The 19,941-nt window shown below is 41.7% G+C and overlaps 2 protein-coding genes across 9 annotated transcripts in view; one reads left to right on the top strand and one right to left on the bottom strand.

Moving 5' to 3' along the window:
• tiam2a (TIAM Rac1 associated GEF 2a) overlaps nt 1-16,598 on the top strand; it is an 82,861-nt gene extending 66,263 nt beyond the window's left edge. For 5 of the 6 annotated variants that reach the window (XM_061697161.1, XM_061697163.1, XM_061697162.1 and 2 more), the window contains 10 exons: nt 1,205-1,330; nt 1,726-1,834; nt 4,548-4,727; nt 4,874-4,992; nt 6,236-6,344; nt 7,998-8,056; nt 8,149-8,251; nt 9,215-9,308; nt 12,247-12,401; nt 13,377-16,598. In XM_061697161.1, coding sequence (XP_061553145.1) covers nt 1,205-1,330; nt 1,726-1,834; nt 4,548-4,727; nt 4,874-4,992; nt 6,236-6,344; nt 7,998-8,056; nt 8,149-8,251; nt 9,215-9,308; nt 12,247-12,401; nt 13,377-14,017 — 1,695 coding nt within the window. In that variant the 3' untranslated portion in view covers nt 14,018-16,598. Of the gene's footprint in view, nt 1-1,204; nt 1,331-1,725; nt 1,835-4,547; nt 4,728-4,873; nt 4,993-6,235; nt 6,345-7,997; nt 8,057-8,148; nt 8,252-9,214; nt 10,009-10,590; nt 12,402-13,376 lie in introns of those variants that run through there. The other variant, XR_009769840.1, reaches the window with a different exon arrangement.
• Nucleotides 16,599-16,995: 397 nt separating this feature from the next.
• The window catches only part of tfb1m (transcription factor B1, mitochondrial), a 30,449-nt gene continuing 27,503 nt past the window's right edge, over nt 16,996-19,941 (bottom strand). For all 3 annotated transcript variants that reach the window (XM_061697167.1, XM_061697168.1, XM_061697166.1), the window contains exons 7-8: nt 18,834-18,961; nt 16,996-17,766 (exon numbers count right to left, since the gene is read on the bottom strand). In XM_061697167.1, coding sequence (XP_061553151.1) covers nt 17,499-17,766; nt 18,834-18,961 — 396 coding nt within the window. In that variant the 3' untranslated portion in view covers nt 16,996-17,498. The remainder of the gene's footprint in view (nt 17,767-18,833; nt 18,962-19,941) is intronic.

Here is a 19,941-nt window from a genome sequence, read left to right as displayed (position 1 = left end):
CTTATTGCACTTCATTGTGTCGACTGTTATACAGTACCTGTATTTGATTTGTGGATGGCTGTTCACCTGCTAGAAAGTTAAAGCATTTTTTAATGGTATTTTTGGAGTTTTTATTACACAATAACAATACATATTGTGGTCTATTTTATTTTTTTATAAATCTCACACTTGACAAATATCCTGAATAATAACAACAACAAAAAACATATTACTGAAAGTAAGAAAAAGTAAAATTAAGCATTTTTGAAAAAAACTAAAAACTGAAAACTATAACGTAACTACAATGAAAAATTGTAGTTACGTTAAAAAAAAAAAAAAAAAAGATTTAAAATTATTTTTTTTTTTACCTATGATTCCCTTTGGCAGGCCCACAAAGCCCAATAGAAGACTTTGTATGCAGTCATGTGACTACCTCGTGCCATTTGATTGGTGAACTGGAGTCAAACGTCACAAGTGGTTACGTTGGATTGGTGCCCGATGGGAAAATCAAAGTCTAAACAAATAGATTGTGCTAGCAACGATTAATAAATAAGCAATAATTAATAAATGAAAGTAGCAAGTGGCATGTCGATCATTCTAACGGAGTAAAACTACCTTTTTGACATAATTGCTCATAAATGTGAAACGTATGTTGCATTAAAACTACTCTTGACAAGTAAAATTAATCCAAAAAGGTACTTGAATAAATGTTAGAGTAAATGTAGCGCGTTCTACCCACCTGTGCTCATTATATCCATATTATTGCTACTTCAGTGTATATATACTGTGCTTTGTCAGTTGTGACCTCAAACCCATGAGGTTTCTTCCAAGATGCACTGGTCGATAGGCCACCAAGCAGTGGGAAAATTAAAAGAGCATTATGGGACAGTCGGAAATGTCCAGACACAAAATGGACAAGGTTGCGTTTGCCCCAGAATGGGTTTTAATGAAGGGTGTGCTGACCCTGGATGTATGTATCAGAGAAACAGACTGTGTGTGTGTGTGTGTGTGTGTTACATTTATAGCAGAGCCATTGCTTGTTCCTTAAGTGCCTTTGTAAGTGATGAAGGCATCGGAGTGGAGGTTTTACTACACTCCAGGGTGCCTGTCTGAATTGCTGTTCTGAATTACAAGCTATCTTGGCCCCCTTCTCACCTCACATTCCCTCACTCTGTCCCACCTTTCCCGTCACCCACAATTCTTTGCCTTCCCGTGTTTCCCCCAGATGGAGAGTCTGTTCGGCAGTCTGCCAGAGATGTTAGACTTCCAGAGGGTTTTCCTGCAGACGCTCGAAGAGAGGATTGCTTCCTCCCCTGACTTCAGCACGCTTGAAACGCCCTCCCAGTTCAAGGTTGGATTCTGTTATTGTTGAACAAATGGCCAAATAATTTTGTTAGATCTCACTCAGTTGGACTTTTATTTAGCCACCTCTGCAGACAAAGGTGTCAACACTTAAGTGCTTGAGGTTGATAAACAATTGAGACACAGTGGCACGAGGGTTGCTGGCTGATTTATAGGCTTGACGTGGCAAGGCACGGGGGTCCATTGATCGGGGTGGTGGTTCACTGGTTAGATTGCGAGGTGCTGAAAGCTGCTTTACTCAAGAGGTTAGGTGCGAGGGAGAGGACTGCAGGTCTAAGCGCTCGATTCGTCTCCCACGAGAGGGAGGTTGTGAGCGTTCACGACTTCCCATGTTCCCCCTCTCCGCCGTCTGTGCACTCACCTCTTAGATCTGTCTTTTCACAGAAGCTTCTGTTTTCTCTCGGGGGTTCCTTCCTGTACTACGCTGACCACTTCAAGCTCTACAGTGGCTTCTGTGCCAACCACATCAAGGTCCAGAAGGTCCTGGAGAGAGGTACTACAATATTGATCATGGACATCTACACACACTGGCCACGACATTAGGTACATATGCACAATCGTAGGAGGTGCAATTTAAATAGCAGGAACAAAAAGTCGGCCTTGATAAAGCTAAATTTTGATTGACACTGTCAGAGAAGTATTATTTTAACAATATAGACAATATTTTATCACAGTTGTGGTTTTCAGTGTTGAGGAGGTTCACTGAAGAATACACTGAGGTGTTCCTTTTCTGTTTGGGCCCTAAAAGGTAACAAAATAAAAATCTGAATCTCCACCTGCTAAACCAGCATCGTTACAACTGTGTTGCATCAGTCACACCTCAGAGCACCCTGCACTCTCAGGTGGAGGGTGGGGCAAGAAGCAAGAAGGGAGAGTTGGCTTCCCACTGTCATTTCATGATCCATGGTTACAAAAAAAAGATACCTCTTTTACAAACAGATGAGGGCTCATCATTTGGATAACCTTCAAATTACCTTCTAAATTGTATTACCTTCTAAATTTAAAGCACATGCAGTATTCCCGAGACAACTGAGGATACCTCCACGCATCTTCCCCTGAATGTGCAGTAGTAGACATTTCAAAATGATTTATGCTGGTGATCACACTGGCCTTTCCAGCACTATTTGGCAGCGCTGTCTACAGCTATAAGAGGCTGCGCTTCTTTGCCACCAAGGTTGGAGGTGGGTGATGGGTAATTTTGCCCGATTATCTGATTTGGATGGCACATTTCTCTTTATAAACTGCAGGGAATTTAATAGGATGAGACACCCGGACAAGTCTCAGATAGGTCAGCATTACTGAGAGAAAAATGACGTGCTGTTTATTCTGTGTGAGTATTTGGAGTATCACGTAATGCACTGAAGGAAATATTTTCATTAAATAATATCCAACTATTTAAATTAAAACTTTGTTAAAAAAAATCTTTGTACCTATGCATGTCTTTATTGCACTAGTCAGCATCATTGCTTAATCAAAAAATATTTACCACGTTAGGGATTGATGGACTTGATATTTTTCCAGCCTTAAATCACCTGTCAATTATTAATTAATGATGATGATGGTGGTAATATTTTTTGGCAACTCTGTTACTAATCAAGAACAGAAGAGTGGTGTTGGCACCTTTAAATATATACATGCCACATCATACATTTTCAAACGATTGCTATGATGTGTCCATAAAAGTAATTAACTCATTTATCACCTCTCAATCTTACCTTTTTTTCTGAAGGAAAAGCTGCTGTGTTAAAATTGTGAAGGTTGTTATTGTTCAGAGAAAAGCCACAAAAATTTATAAGACAAAGGCTATCCACAAAGAATCACACAAAGCAATATGTATATTCTGCGTACATAATCATTGGGGGTAAACCTGGATACACAAATGGAAAGTGTGCGGCACTACCTGTAATAAGAACAATATCCACAGGGTCCATGCAGCTTATTTTAAAATAAAAGCTTTAAATAGTGACAGATATTGGAATAACGTGCGTCAAATAATTGCACAGTGCAGTACTGGCTAACTATATAGTGTCTGTGTAAAGTGGAATTGTGACTTGGCATCATACAGAACACGCCACAGCCTGATCACATCCAGCTGATCCAAGGGCACCCAGGAAGTCTTGTCAATCCTATACAAATAAATAGATGGCTAGCTCTGCTGTCTTTATCACCCACCTCCTCCTGACATTACACCACAGGCTAGCTTCCTTGTTTATTTGTTGACTCGTTAATTGCCTGCCAATTACTCTGGGAGGTGTTGACTGGGCTGCCTGTCTGCAGCTGGGAGAGCTATAATGAATACAACAATGGCACCCCTTGATGCAAGCATGTTGCTCAAGGAAAAGATATGTCCTCTATTATCACTCATATTTCCCTCTATTCTGATGGCTGTGGCGATAGTATCAAAACAGTTTCCTCATTATTTCTACTGCAGTATGAATTAAGACCTTAAGGTTAAGGAGAAGCCTACACTACCCCCTGCTGGAGCTATGTTATTGCACTATGAATCTGCACTGGACTCTGAACAGCTTTGTTTCACCTGACTGACTGTGACTGCACGATGCAACGCACAACACTCCAGTGTATGCCTTGGAGAGTGCAAATAAGGAGAGATTGAATCACCGAGCCACAAGCAGTCTTGGTTGTGGTTACCAGTGCCAGTCATTTTATAATAGATGTTTGCCACAACAATGTGTAGCACTGTATCGTTACTAATATATGTATATACTGTCACTTTGTTTTTATTAAATATCTAGGCACACAATACTCAAATGCTAAGATTTAAGAGTAGAACAATAGAAGAGAGGATGCAGAGTTGGGCTCCCTATGTGAACTTTCAAATGTCAAGTCTGTGCACACGCAGATAGAGCAACTGTTATTGACAGGAAGTAAAGTCTTTGAGAAACAAATCACTATAATTGAGTGTACAGGCATCATGACCAATTCATTTTCATACATTCATTGGAGACTTGTATTAGAATATTTGTAAAAATGTATATACATGTATTTTTAGGTCTAATGTGCATTTTAGTGTACGTATTACTTATTCCGTTTAAGCTCTATGGAATATTTGTTCACATCTACATAGTTGTGCATACATGTTCTTTTTTTAAAATTATTTTTTATTTTATTTTTTTAAGAATACGATCTTGTATTGTGAGTGATTATTCCCGTAATTAGTAACAATTTGGTCGATATTTGTTTTTCAGCCAAGACAGATCGGGCCTTCAAGGAATTTTTGGATGCAAGGAACCCCACCAAGCAGCATTCCTCCACCCTGGAGTCTTATCTGATTAAACCAGTGCAAAGAGTTCTCAAGTACCCCCTGCTGCTCAGGGAGCTGGTCTCCCTCACTGACGCCAACAGCGAGGAGCACTACCACCTCACAGGTCGGTTTATAGACTAAAATATATGCACATTGTATACAAATGCACTGAGGCATTTTGTCTCTTGCCAGTCAGTATTGAGATGTCCTGTGCAGCCTGTGTTAAGTGTTAATTCCTGCTAAAATTTTGTTTTATTGGTTCCCGTGCAGAGGCGCTTCGGGCCATGGAGAAGGTGGCCAGCCACATCAATGAGATGCAGAAAATCTACGAGGATTACGGCGCAGTCTTTGATCAACTTGTCACCGAGCAGGCTAGCCACGATAGAGAGGTACACGCATACTTTAGAAGTCAAATTTGATAAGCCGCCCCAGTAGGAATGATTATGCCTCTTATAGAAATTAAAAGTCAAATTGAATATTCCCACACACATGCATCACAAAACTGGTTTGCTACTTCGCTGTTTCTGCCATCTTCTGTTCTTTTGCCTTTTGGGTACTGAATACATTTACAGATTGATAGAATATTTAGTTGGTATCCTTTGCTGTATCAGTAGTCAAAGTGAATGGAAAATAATATGGTCCATAATGCAGTAAAACGTACGCGTAAACAGTTATCAGATAAATGGAGACACACACTACTTATGTCTACAAGTGGGTGTGTTAACTTAAAATTTACTTTTTCATATTTTTATTCAAATAGTCTGTCTCTATAGTTGCTGTGTGACATTTAAACAACCAAGTAAATCTTATATGCCTATTTTTGTAAATGTGTCTGTGAGCGAGCCATTCTGCTCTTCTGCCCCACTGTTACGAGGCATCATTTGTTTCGCGAGGTGTCCATGCCCCACAAAAATGTTTTCGTTGTCTGGGGTGGTTGCTTCCTTCTTTTTCCACACTCGTGGTCTGCTTTTGCTAATAGAAGCAAGCAGCTGGCTGCTGAGAACACTAACTGAAGAGGAGACATTTTAACAAAAGCCAAGCTCACCATTGACCCAACAATATGTGGGAAGGGATAAGGAGTGGCGCAATGGATCAGACAAATCTGGCCTTAAAACAAGCTAATCTCACCATGGCAGGAACATTCTGTTAAAATATTATTCTTGATTAAAAAAATAAAAAAAATTTGACAAGCATGCCACGGACATGTTATCATGACACCTAGGAACTGTTTAAATTCTGACAGAAATTAATAATATATCTCCTTTAAAGAAATTACATGAGGGTTTCAGAGCTGTTAGCAGTTGCAATTGTAATATTATTTTCTGATCATTCATTCATCTTCCGTACCGCTTTTCACTAGGGTCGCGGGTATGCTGGAGCCTATACAAGATATCTTCGGGCGTGAGGCGTGGTACACCCTGAACTGGTCGCCAACCAATCGCAGATTTCTGATCATATTAAACACATTCAGAATGGTTTAGTGTATTATCGCTGTCCACCAAAAAGCATGTCTCCATATTATTATTATTATTATTATTTTTTAAATCCATAAAAACACATTTCCACCCCCCCCCCGATTTAAAATAAATAAATAAATACTAATAATCTCACACAATTTTGTGTGTCACACAGGTCACTGAAATCTCTATGGGAGAGTTCCTTCTGCATTCCACTGCAGTCTGGCTTAACCCACATCCGTCATTAGGCCGCATGAGGAAAGACCCCGAAATGACTGTGTTTGGTAAGTCTGCCTCCCTCCACTCTTGCATACTGGGCAAAATAAAATAGACTCAACAGCCACATTAGGTACGCATATCTGAAGAATAGTAATAACAAGTTTTGATGGACACTGTCACAGATGTAATTAAACTGATTTCTTGATGCAGCTCTCTTGTATTGGATCTCATAAAATCGGCAATGTACCTAATGATGTGGCCAGTGCCTAAGGCTGGATTTACACTGCAGGGTTCAAGTGACACAATTCGTTTTTAAATTTAAAATATTCTTTTTTTTTTTTGCTCTCAAGTGACAGAATTTGTATGTGGGCCATGGCAGCGTTTATATATAAAATATATATGAATTTAAGTGACATTCTATTCCTAATCTATAAGGGTTCAATATGACATAGGTCCACCTTTTTCAGCTATAACAGCTTCCACTCTTCTGGAAAGGCTTTTCGAAAGGTATAAGAGTGTATTTATGGGAATTTATGACCATTTTTTTCCAATAAGCACATTTTTTAGGTCACACACTGATGTTGGATGAGAAGCCTTGGCTCTCAGTCTCAGCTCTAATTCATCCAAAATGTGTTCTGTAGGGTTGAGGTCTGGACTCTGGCCAGGCCAGTCAAGTTCATCCACACCAAACGCTCATCCATGTCTTTGTAGACTTTGTGTACTGGTCCACAGCCATGTTAGAAATGGAAGTACTGTTCCCACGAAGTTGGGAACATGGAATTGTCAAAAAATAATAGCTCCTTAGTTCCAGTGAAAGGAACGCTGAAGGATTCAGCATACCAAGATATTTTCGACAAATCATTGCTCCCAACTTTGTGGGAACAGTTTGGGGATGGCCCCTTCCTGTTCTAACATGACTGTGCACCAATGCACAAAGCAAGGTCCATAAAGACATGGGTGAGAGAATTTGGTATTGATGAACTTGACTGTCCTGCACAAGGCAGGTGAGCGAATACTTTTGACAATGTAGTGTATATATCTGATATCTGCCAATGTGATTAACCCTGTAAATGTGAGCTTGCCAACATCGAAATATACTGATCGGCGATGTATTGACGCCCCCAAAGAACACATGTAAACGCATTAAAAAAAATCTGAACTACAGTGAAAGTATAAACGACTAAATTGGGAATATTCTTTTTAAAAAAAAAGTGAAATAATGCCGAGGTCTCCCCTCTTTGAAAATAATAAGGGTAAGAGTAGGCCCAGGCCAACTCTGTGGTGTATAATACTATTATTTGTATTATTTATTTATTGTTTACTTGGATGTTCCCAATGCCAGGTGTTGCTTGAGTAGTTGTTCACATGCAATTTAGGCACTGCGCATGCGTGTTGTTTCATGTGTTCCATCAATAGGAATATAGTCATATCGGATGTATCTACCTAGTCCAAAATATGGGATACAAGCAGTAAATCAGAATTGGGAAGTTGGACTGTAAAGGCAGCCTATATTTTGTCATATTATCATGAGCACATGAAAATAATATACATGACTGCTACCCTGACATGCAATAACCCCTCAACGTTCAACTTTGCTATTAACATACCAATAAATAATCAAAATGCCTCTGTGGGTTGTACCCCTTCATTCCACTTCCCCCATGAGGCATTCACATGCAGAAGTAAAGATGCTGAGATGTGTTTTTCTTTCATGCCAGTCTTCAAGAAAGCAGTCATATTGGTCTACAGGGAAAACAACAAGCTGAAGAAGAAGATGGTGAGGGGCTGCGCTCATGCGCTTTCACATGGCATAAATGGTATCTTGGTATAAAACAGAACGTATCTCTCCTCTCGTTTTTATGGGATCAGACCAACCCACGTTCGGCGCTTTCTCACGGCGACCCGGACCCGTTCAAGTTCCGTTGGCTTATCCCTCTGTCTGCACTCCAAGTTAGACTTGGAAATACAGCAGGTAAGACTGACACAAGTACGCTTACTAATCACCAGTGTTGGGCACGCTACATGGGAACTGTAGTGAGTTAGATTATATAAGTTATTCTACATTAAAATAAAGCTTTCCTACACTGAAGCTACTGTACATACCAGAAGCATGTGGCAAACTAAGCTACGCACGCACGTGCCAAAAACATGTTTACTAACTGGTGCTACTGTATGTTAGCTGTTGAAGTTTGCTAACTGACTAGCTTAGCTGACGATTGTTATTAACCTTGGGAAATACCTAAAAGCGTATGCTTACATTTGTGTTGGACATCTTGGATGTTGACAGGAGCTTTCTATTTGCGGTTGCACAGTAAACACCAGAATGTATAACAACTGTTCTGTGGGGACTCGATAAGTAACAAGAATTTGTTACAGTATGGCCATGGGGATTCACAAAATGTACACATCTGCCCCCTGTTCTGCTGTTGTCTCCTGCTGCGCTCTGTCCATCCTGCTCCACTGCATTATCAGACAATTTGTGGGAATCTTTCTATATACCGTCATTGAGAGGGCATAAGCAGGAGGATAGATAAGTGAAGTCAAATGGAAGAGATGCATTTAAGCTTTAGAACTCTGTGGGGAAATGTAGCCTTTGTGGATGCTATGCTTCCTTGCATTATGTGGTCACAAAAGTAGCTTCAATAGTGAAAAGTTGAAGTTTGAAATGGCAACGTTATGACCACCCGACTGAGAACTGTAGTTAAACTAGTAACATTGCTACTTGTAACACTGCTCCTGCCCGATAATGCTAATCACTCACAAAGACAATACACCAAATCGGTTTGTTCTCTTCTCATCTTCTCCCAGAACACCCAAGCTCATTCTCCTTGGTCCCACACACACTTCTTCTGACATTTCTTTTCAGCTTCCTCTAAAATGATAAACCTTTGAAGACTGCAGGATTAAAACAGTTTTTTACTCTGCTTTCTCACAGGACCAGGCACAGAAAGCAGCTGTATCTGGGAGCTGATTCACTCCAGGTCTGAAGTGGAAGGGAGACCAGAGACGGTCTTCCAGCTGTGTAGCAGGTCAGACATTTACTCGGTACCTTATTATTCTAGACCAGAGTTTCCCAAACCATATTGAGCTGATGCACATATTTTACATTAGTGAAAAATCACAGAGCACACCACCAAACAAAAATTTCACAAAAAGTGGGTAGTTGTCATTTTGTGGAAGACCATTACCTGCATTTGTTCTGCCCATCACTGTACTTCACTGGCACAGATAGATGAACAAAGATACGTTATTTGTAGTAAATTGAGTTTTGGGCCAATTCATTCATGTGCACTAAGAATTAGTTTTAACTGAGAGGTCCAGTAGTTATCTCTGATAGACGACTGAATGTAACTAAAATGGAATTTACAGGTGGTATTTTTTGCCCTACATGGTTTATACTGCGTTCACACTGAATGTGAAAACTCGCATCGCCTCGTGTCCCTCGCTTGAGGTTGATCGCGGGACGATTTGACACGTATTATGGCTCTGTACTCGTGGAAGTCCAAACGTCTTTGGAATGCCAAACATCATCCAGAGGTGCACGCAGCTTCACTGCCTTCTCCAGGAGCTGCTTCTGGGTGACTGCAGCTTCCAGTGCTACATGAGCCTAACCGGTGCCCAGTTTGACGACATGACATGTTGGCTCGAATCGGTCCCAGGATTTCCCTACAAACTACTAAACTACAGGCGTTCCATCTCAGCTGCGGAGCACCTGTCCATTTTTCTCTGGTGAGTGGCAGTTTTGTGTCATTATTAATTGGTGCGTCACAGTAAATTAATAAACACTATATCTACTGAGTCACACACTGCAGGTTTACTACAGTATCTAACGACATCATACTGCCAAATTGCAAATAGCAATGCATTGAGGAAAGGAAAGGCATAAATGAGGTCGGATCGATTAGATTATCTGCTCAACAGTCGTACACATTTATGAACAGTGTACAACTTAACATTAAGGTTACCAGAATTTATGATTATTATTTTGGAAAGCAGCAATATATAGCTCTATTAATAAAATAGTACAACCCCTAGCAACACGTTTTAATATTTGTTTGATGTACTGCATTCAATATATTTCTGATGTATAGTCATGATGTACTGTAGTTATTGCAACATCATTTGGACTATATAACACGTTTATTTTTTTCCCTCCTGAATCCTGACTGTCTGACATGAAAAGACTCACCTGTTCCTGTTTTAGGTCAATTGGGATTTACAAAATTATTTCTATTTGCTAAATACTGGAATAATGATACAATGATGAGATAATACTACAATTTCAATTTAAAGGTATATTATGTGCTGCAGATACTCATTCAGGACCATGGCAAACATTTTCCGTGTTGGGGGCTCCGCGATATTCCCTGATGTCACGACAGCGATTTGGGACTGCCTCGTGGATGACTTCATGGCTGTGGCCACCACAGAGGAGTGGAAGAAAATTGCTGAGAGGTTTGAGGAGCGGTGGGATATGGAGCACCAGATGGGAAGCACGTGGTCCCTTGCCAACTCCAGATCCCAGTTCTACAACTTAAGAGCCACCCACACATACTGTACTTCAAAATTCCTGCAATATTACTTTTATCAGCATCACAATTATTGCATCTGTTTGTATACATGTCAATAATTCATTTGCATATCATAATGAACATTGTCTGCTTACTATATTTTATCCATGAAATATTTTATTTCATTGATTGTATTGTGAGGCAATAAAGCATCACTTTTGAAGTAGATGCACTGTAAAATGTATGGACTGCATTTAGCATTTAGAGTCTCCAATTAATGCATGTTTTTTTTTTTTTGGGATGTGGGAGGAAACCGGAGTGCCCGGAGAAAACCCACGCAGGCACGGGGAGAACATGCAAACTCCACACAGGCGGGGCCGGGATTTGAACTCCGGTCCTCAGAACTGTGAGGCGGGAGTGTTAACCAGTCTCGCACCGTGCCACCAACGTAGTACACAAGAATCAATAATAGATTAGTTCAACCCAAACCAGTTATAATGAATATAACCTAAAATATTGAAATTTGAGCCCAGACACACAAAAAAAAAGCCTAGACAGACGTGCATGAATAAATAACCCAAAAGGAAAAGTATGGAATACAGTACTACTCATTGTGAAAAGCATACCATAGGTGCTTATATAGATGCTACACTTGTACACTCTGAAATTCAATCCAAATGTTTTATGTACATACCCCCAGGCAGTCTGTGAGGTGGGGCAGAGGCAGCAGCCTCCTGTTCTCCTTGACCCTCCTCCTGTTCCCCCTCATCTGTCCGGTAAAGTTAATCTGTAAATGGAAGTAAATAGTGTGTATCTGTGTAATAAATTGGCCGGTGGTTGTGCGAAAGCTTTGGCCAATGCGCTTACCATCTTGTTTCACAGCTGTAAATGATTAAATGAATACATTCACTTACCAGGTATGCCAGCTTTCTTCCTTCACAATTTTCCAAGCCTACTCCTTTTTTGCGTGGTCCCGGTACTGATCACATTTCATATCAAATAGCTCAGGGTGCCCACAGACTGCCTCTACCCAACAACTGTACAGGTCGCTGTGTGTGACATACTCCATTTTTGACGCAGATTGGCTGTCGAATTTTCACGTGCCCGCCCCACTCACGGCGCATCAAATGCGTCGTACGCGCCGCCCGGCACGGATTCGCGTATATTTGCACGAACTGCTTTGACTTTCTATGTAATCACACCACATCCGGTGTGAACGCAGCATTACAGAGTTGCATTTCTCTCTGTGCGGTGGTGAGAGCAACGCTTGCTATCAAGATGGAAAATCCCATAATGCACTGAGAACTTGGGATCTGGCTGAATGAATGTCATTGCTCTTCTCTCTGGGGACAGACTAGAACTCTCTGGCAGCAATTCGCTTAATCTACATTTAGACTCTGAAGTCATCAAGCGATGACGCTTTGTGCTCAAGCCACCTCGTCTGTGTCCTCCTCAGCGAGCCCGAGAGCAAGGTGAACGTCATCAAGGTGATCCGCTCCATCCTCAGGGAGAATGCCAGGAGGAACACGAGGGGCGAATGCGCTTTGGAGCGTGGCTGTAAGGAACGCCTGGCAGCCATGCGCAATGCTGTGCCTTCCTCCGCCAGGATGGGTGAGTGTCACAATTCGCCACAAACGCACTTAGTTCCTCCAAAAGAAACCCTTATGGAAAACAATGGATATTGGAATAAATTGGAACCTCCAAATGTGAAGGAACTTGAAGTTGTACCACTTTGAGACCCACCAAAAATCCATCCATCCATTTTCTATAAAGCTTAACGTCCTCAATAGGATCGTGGGCTAGAGCCTATCACAGTTGATTTTAGGTGAGAGGCAAGATACATCCTGGACTATTCACCAGTCAGTCACAGGGTCCTTTTAGACAAAGGATCTGCGCTCACATTCACACCCATGTACAATTTAGAGTTTTAAATTGACCATGTTTTTGGAATGTAGGAGGAATCTAAAGTACCCAGCGAAAACGCACAAAAGCAAAGGGTCCACACAAAGACCTGAGCCAAGATTAGCAAAACTACTAAAATGGTGAAGTCCACCCAGAATCAAAATGGCCCCATCCGGAGCATGTTGAGTTATCTACCTCTAACAAACAGCCTGGCAACAAGGAAATTCTATTTTCCAGCAGCAATGTGCAAAGGAGCAGCATGCAAGAAGTATACCAAAGAATCAACAAACCCAAAAATATGCATGTACAACATCAGGCAATGAAACTGAGCAGCAGTGAACATGTCAACTTCACATGAATAAATACAAATATGCTACACTTTACATTCTATACATATTGATGTGAATGTGACAGTATATACTATGAAAAATATATATAATGGACAAGAAATATATTTTCCTAGGAGAGATTCCATTGAAAAACATTCTGGAGGAAGAACATGTTCTTGGTTGCTTTCTATTTAGCCTTCAGGTCATTTGGCTTAATGTGTGAAGTGTGAAATGCACCTTCGCCAGATCAAATCTTTACTTTTTAGGTCATAAAAAGACTGGAAGGCAGTGAGATGCGTGTGTTTTACCCAGATAAGAGGACCATGTATGACTTCCATGACCATCTTCATTCCAGGCTCCTCCAGGGCCTCCTGGTTGTGCCGGCAGCCCCTCGCAGAGCTCAAGTCCGGACCGGACTCTGACGAAGGCAGCCTGAGCAGCGGCACCCACAGTCTGTCAGGCGCTCCCCTGCCCCGACTTCCTGTCCAAGAGGGCCGGTCTGGGTCGCCGCCGGCAAGTTACTCCCAGCCCGTTTCCGGCTCCGTGAAGGAGTCCGACATTCTCAGCGACGAGGACGACGACGGCTTTAGCGAGACTGCGGGCGCCAAGAGGGACACTCTCGACGCTCAGTTCTTCCAGTTAAAAATCTCAGAGGAGCCCGTGCTGACCTACACGCCCGCCCCCCGCGTCCTGCCTGAGGGGGACGCTCCCAAGGCCGGAGCCAGACTGACGAGAGACCAAGCGGGTGCGGCAAAGAGGAAAAGCGGCAGTCTGCGGAGGAGCCAGGGGGCGCTAGTGTGCATGAAGGAACAAAGCAGCTCACTGGACGACCACAAGGATGCGTTGTCGTCATCGCCGACAGGCGCTGTGGACCTCAACGCGCTCCTGGAGAGAGAGTTTAGCGTCCAGAGTCTGACCTCTATGGTGAATGAGGACTGCTTCTATGACACAGCCTTGGAGAGACCCCCGAGAGCGCGGGACAACAACCCCAGTTAGCGCTCAGCCACGGTCAGGTGGAGATGCTCGAGGCAAGCTGATTGGTGTGTAGACTCTCCCAAGGAGGGGGTGGGTAACCTACGGCCTGTGGGCCATATTCCAAACATGAGTGCATTTTGTCCAGTCTGCTGTGACATTTGAAAACAAGTGCAGTTTTCACCAATATTCATATTCGCTGATTTTGTTCTATGGACTAAGCTCTACCATTATAGCTTTGGTGCTATCGAGTTGCATCTTGATGTCAAGGAAGTATGGGGAGTTGGAGTTTCATTGACTTTAGTTCTTTGCCACAACCTTGTGGCATCTATAGGCAATTACAATTTTTTGCGTGGGGGTGAATTTCTCACAAGTTCACTCTTGGCTGTTCCCTGAATACCCACTTCAAATTCTGTGGTGATCAGATGAAGATGTTCAGACCCTTGGAAATCCTAGAAAAACGACACCAAATCACATTATACCAATATGGCCTACTACGTTTGTTTCACAGCTGTTTAGGTTCTTTATTTTGTGTCAATCAGACACACTGGTGGCAGGCGCTTAGAAATCAGGGGTGTCAAGCTCATTTTCGCCGCAGGCCACATCGAAGTCATAGTTTCGCTCAGATGGCTGTAAGGATTATATATTTCAAATAAAAAATTAAAACCAAAAAGGTTTGTAATTGCCGGTCACATGGTGGCATATCACTTTTTTTCTATTAGACAAGGCTATGTCCTGACGAAATGAAACTTATGCCCTCAGTTCAACATAATTCCTCGGCACCAAGATGCCACAAGTGGCGGCAAAGCAATATTTTTATATGATACGTCATTTTGGCTGGGGCACAAACAATTAATTGGTGAGTTATTCAGTGAATAATAGAATCTGCTAATAAGCAAATTTGCGAATGCTTGAACCACATGATTGGTGGGCAGTTAACTGTACAATTATTGTCCATTTAAAAAAAAAAAAAAAAAATTTTAAAAACTGGGTGAAAATGATTACTTGTAAAAGCTAGTTAAAAAGTTGCAATTTCGGTCATCTATTTAGCAAGAAACATCAAGTAGACATACTTTGTTTGCTTTAGTGGGCCAGATCTGGCAACTCTGGGCAGCGGGATGAATTCGGGGATCGGGACCATTAAAATAAATAAATTTGTGTTCACCAATTTTGAAGTCTTTTTGATTATGTTCAGGCCTTAATAATACCTCAAATGTAAAATTAATTTAAAAAATCCCCACAAATGCTGATTAACGTATAATAATACATGTACATTTATTAAGGTTTTCAGAGGACTGGTGTTATGGGTCCCATCATGTGGTCCACTGGTGATAAAAGCGTCTTAGCCATGCGTTCCATCCATCCTCCCTTCAAACTCTCGGCTGATTGGCAGGTTTTTTTTATTTATCGAAACGTTGGACCCTTTCGCTCAAGAAAGCGGTACATCAGTGCTAACAGATGAAGGAGGGGCATGGGGGGAGAGACACAAGGACAATTATAACACACATTTCGTTTGCGAGCGGCTCATACGGTCCCCCCCTGCAGAGGCTTAAACTATGCATCAACAGAACTAATAAGAAAATGCTGGCAACAACGGTGAACATATGGCAATTGGAGGCCACCTGGGGCAATGATAATCAATAATATGACCCCATCGGATGACAGCAGGCACACATGCAAAAATAGGACAAACTATTTATACGGCGAATATTTATTTATTTTTTTTGTAATAAAGGCTGACTGAGTTTATTTTTAATGAATGCGGTGGTTTGAAAGAAGTTTGGGGCACATTGGTTTCACTTTCTATTATGACATCTCGTTTCCAGTCACCTTTAAAAATAGCTGACAGAAACACATTTAAAAGTAGACTGAATGATGGGAAATAATAAAAGCAGATTGAAAAGAAGGAAATGATGGCGCTTTGATATACTTGGAACACGCACACACAGTGCTGGAGCTCATGGTCACATGTACACTGTGAGCAAAGATCCAAAGACCTGCTGCAGTCAATGAAATCTTTTTTCCTTCTGTATTTTGTGCACTAAAGTACACTGTTTGCCTATATAATTGAAATATTTTCCTGTACAGGTTTTAATGTTATTAATGCAGGTTTTATTTATTACTTTAGTGAAGATTGATTGTTTATAGTCTGTTTAGTTCAAGATGTCCTGCATTTAAGAACGAATTCACCAAAAAAAAAAAAAAAAAAAAAAAAAAAAAAGGCAGGTTAATGTTCTTCTGCATAGCCTTTGGAATTGATTTTGTGAGCAGAAGAATTGTTCGTTAAGGCTGCTTTAATGGTTTAGAATGACAAATTTTGTAAAACGATTTGTATGTTTATATGCATCTTTTGTACATACTGTTTTCTACTTTGTGTATTCTTTTTCTAATTGATACTGGACAACTTAGAAATGAGGCAGAAATATATTTACAACAAATTCAAGTGCTATTTTTTTTGTAATGCAACATGGACGGAGTTGAGGTACTTTCTAAGGCAAACCACTAAAGACTATTAGTCTATTATCATGCCTTCAGTGCTAGCATACCAATGAATGTGAATTCCTCCTCCTGATGAATTATTTTCAAAATAAAACTTATCTGTGAACGGTGCCGTCTTTGCCTCCGAGTGTGTGCGTATTCTACATTAATTGCATTGACAGGTGAGGCATTTTGGAGAACGTCACTTTCATTTTGCTTTAGTCCCTTTGGTGACAGTCCCCTGATGAGAACATCATTGGATGTCATAACATGCACAATTCTCCATCTGCATCACCAGTGTGTTATCCTTTAGAGAGAGAAAAGAAATTGCCCCCAAATTTGAGGTTTGCTTTGGTTGGAGCCCCTGCGATGGAATTTAACATCACATTAACAGTAATGCACAAATCACTATGGGTAAATACAACACCAAGGGTTTGTTAACTGTATGCACCCCCCTCCCTCCGCCCCCCAACACACACAAAAAAAAGATAATTGCAAAAATACAGTATCTTCACCCATCTAAAAGAAAATGTAAAACTTTATTGAAACATTGACTCTACAAATATGAGTTGCATTTAGCGCAATCTGCTCATTATGTTTTTCCCAATACACAGCCTGCTGGAATTTATCCAAAACATATATTGACATTTTCACATCTGGTGTACTCACTTTTGTTGCCAGTGGTTTAGACAATGGCTCTGTGTTGCATTATTATGAATGGCAGGTAAATTTACACTGTTACTCTCACTGCTTTACATCAGAGCAAATCATGATTTCCTCAGTGTTGTCCCACAAAAAGATATTTGCAAAAATGTGAGGGGTGTACTTACTTTTGTGTGTAGTGTTCAATACAGTGAACATCTGCAAAGCCTTTAACCACTGCTCAATTCCTGCTAATCTGCTTTTATCGTCCAATAAACAAGTCAGTTGGTGGTCTTGGATGCATCAAAAATGCAGGCCGCTGCCAGATGGAAATGGCAAGACTATAAGAACAGAGCTTTGTTTTTCTTTCTGCTCTTTCTCATGTTTAGTTTGGTTGCTCAGGGCTCGGTGGCATTGCCTGTGGCATGTTCGTCTGCATTCCTCTCCGCTTGGCGAGGTGTTTCAGCCGGAGCTCTTCTCGGAAGTTGTAGCCGAGCAGAAGCGGCTCCCGGCTGCACATGTGAGCGTAGACGTCCGCCAGTGCCTTAAAGTGGGGGATGCTGAGTTCGGTGGGGCGCAGGGTGGGCTCCACATCTGCCTTGCACATCAGCTCCTCTGTGAGGGCGTCGCGACACGCCTCGGGGAACAACATTCTGGGAGGAGGGAGAATCGAGAGGAGAGGCTTTGATATCTCAATGACTATACATGTTTAATGCGCAAATAGAAGGAAGGAGTACTCAGCAATTCTTAGAAATTTGCACATTTCTTTGAAATCACACAAAGAGCTCATTAATTGTTCACCTTTTGCACTTTCGACCTTAATTCTCAATCAATCAAGTCAATGGTGGAACCTGTTCTGTGTGCTGTATGCTGCAGGCAGTCAAAGATAAACGTAAAAGACACGGTTGTCCTTTTATTTTTTTTCTCCCCCTTTCATTTTGAGTATGATTTGGACATATTTGAGGTCATCATGACATCTTACGCTTTGCAGTTTTGTAAGCATATCATTCAGCGTTGCAAAATTGCTGCCTGGCAAGAAGTTTGAGACACTTGACGGCTGTCATACTGCCCCAACGCATCGTACAATTTGCGTACCAACGTACCTATGGGTAAAGCTTTATCACTCTCCAAAGCATCCACTGAATTGAGCTTTTGTTGAGGAGTTTCAGTGCAGCCATCTGGATAGACGGTCCCTAGATTTGCGCGAATGCCTGGACTAGAAGTGCGTTTTCATCAGTGCTGGTCGTAACGCTGCATGGTTTGAACTGGATTCATCCAATGACTCTCACCCGTGAGACATTCCCATTCTCATTTTTTTAAAGTTATTATTTTTGTTTTTTCTCACAGTTTATCCAGTTAATTATTCAGTATGTCCATCCGAGTAGTCAATAGGCCTGGGCGCATATTCGCCAGTCGGGTGCTGCTTCCGCCAACACGTTGAATATTATATCAAATCTGCTGCCTCGTCGTTGCTATGCCACGTCGGTGACTAATAAGTGCTGCTCTCGTTCCCATAGCCAGCGCTGTGTTGATTTCTGGGCTTCTCACAGGCACGGGGGCGGCTGGGCCGTGCACGTGAGCGCGTTGGTGTGTTCCTTCTGGTTTTGAAGCTCGCGTTTTTGGTCAAGTTCGGTCAGAGGATCTTCCAAAGTGTGCGAGACGAATTACAGATGAGGTGTGAAACACCGCAGCCAGATAACACAATGAAATCAGCACTCACCCGATTCCTCGGTGGCAGCGCTTCCTGCGGAACTGGAAAATATTCCTGACGACTTTCTCCACCAGTTTGAAGGGCTGCTGGATGAGAGGCTGAACCAAAGGGGTGAAATGAACAACTCCAACGTCCACCTATGCACACACATATACAGCAGAGAATGTAATGTTGACCTTGAGAAGAAATTGCAAGTGGGAGTAGGCGTTTTGGGGTGTGAAACACACAATCGTGGAGAAAGGTTGCCGGACTAAACTGATAAGTGTAAAGTGAGGAAAAAGGATGACGCAGCGTGGCTGGCTGCGGAGTTGTCATAGTAACACCACAGACCAAACACTGAGCTGTCTTTTCTGTGGCATCATTTTTCGTTCACCTTTCGAGGCTGACTCGCCTCTTCTTTCATGTCGTTACTTATTGAAATAAAAGACACAAAATACACTACTGACTAAAACTGAAAGGTAAAAAGGTAAAGGTTACGAAACTTCACCCCTAAGCCGTATACTGTATCCCTAACATTTTGTGAACGAAGTGTAAAAAATAATACACAGCATTTGAATGTTCTTAATTCATTTGCTGAGACTGCCCCTCCCTAGCTTGACCCCGCTGACCTTTACTCACACCACCAGACTGACACTACTTGTATGCCATTTACCAATACAATGTATTCTCTGAAAGACTCACACCAGCGGATCATGACTCATCATACAGTACAGTATCCGGGGTCCGAGGTTTGCGATGGACTTCTATTGCTGTACCAGCCGTTCCTATAGCCTTAAGTCGTGATTACAGGCAGTATTGATTGGCATGCAAATCACTTCTGGGCCATAAATAGAAAACGATCAGATGAAAACAATGAGTACAGCGGTAACTGAGTGAGTCTTTATGCCATGTACTGTACTTGAGTATGCTTCAAAGCACTCACACGAGCCAAACACGGTTGCTCGATGTCAGGTGGGCTCTCCAACCTTTATTTCGACCAAGGGACATAGTTGATGATAGAAAAATCTCACGGCACACCACCAGACAAAAATGCCACGATAAGAACAGAAACGCACTGAAATGATGACAATCCAGACTCTTAATTATTGACAAATTTCATTACTCAGTGCGAAATCTG

This window comes from Phycodurus eques, chromosome 14 (assembly GCF_024500275.1).
Source record: "Phycodurus eques isolate BA_2022a chromosome 14, UOR_Pequ_1.1, whole genome shotgun sequence".
NCBI classification, from domain to species: Eukaryota; Metazoa; Chordata; class Actinopteri; order Syngnathiformes; family Syngnathidae; genus Phycodurus; species Phycodurus eques.
Note: the sequence above shows the minus strand (reverse complement) of the source record. Positions and strands in the feature narration are given on the sequence as shown.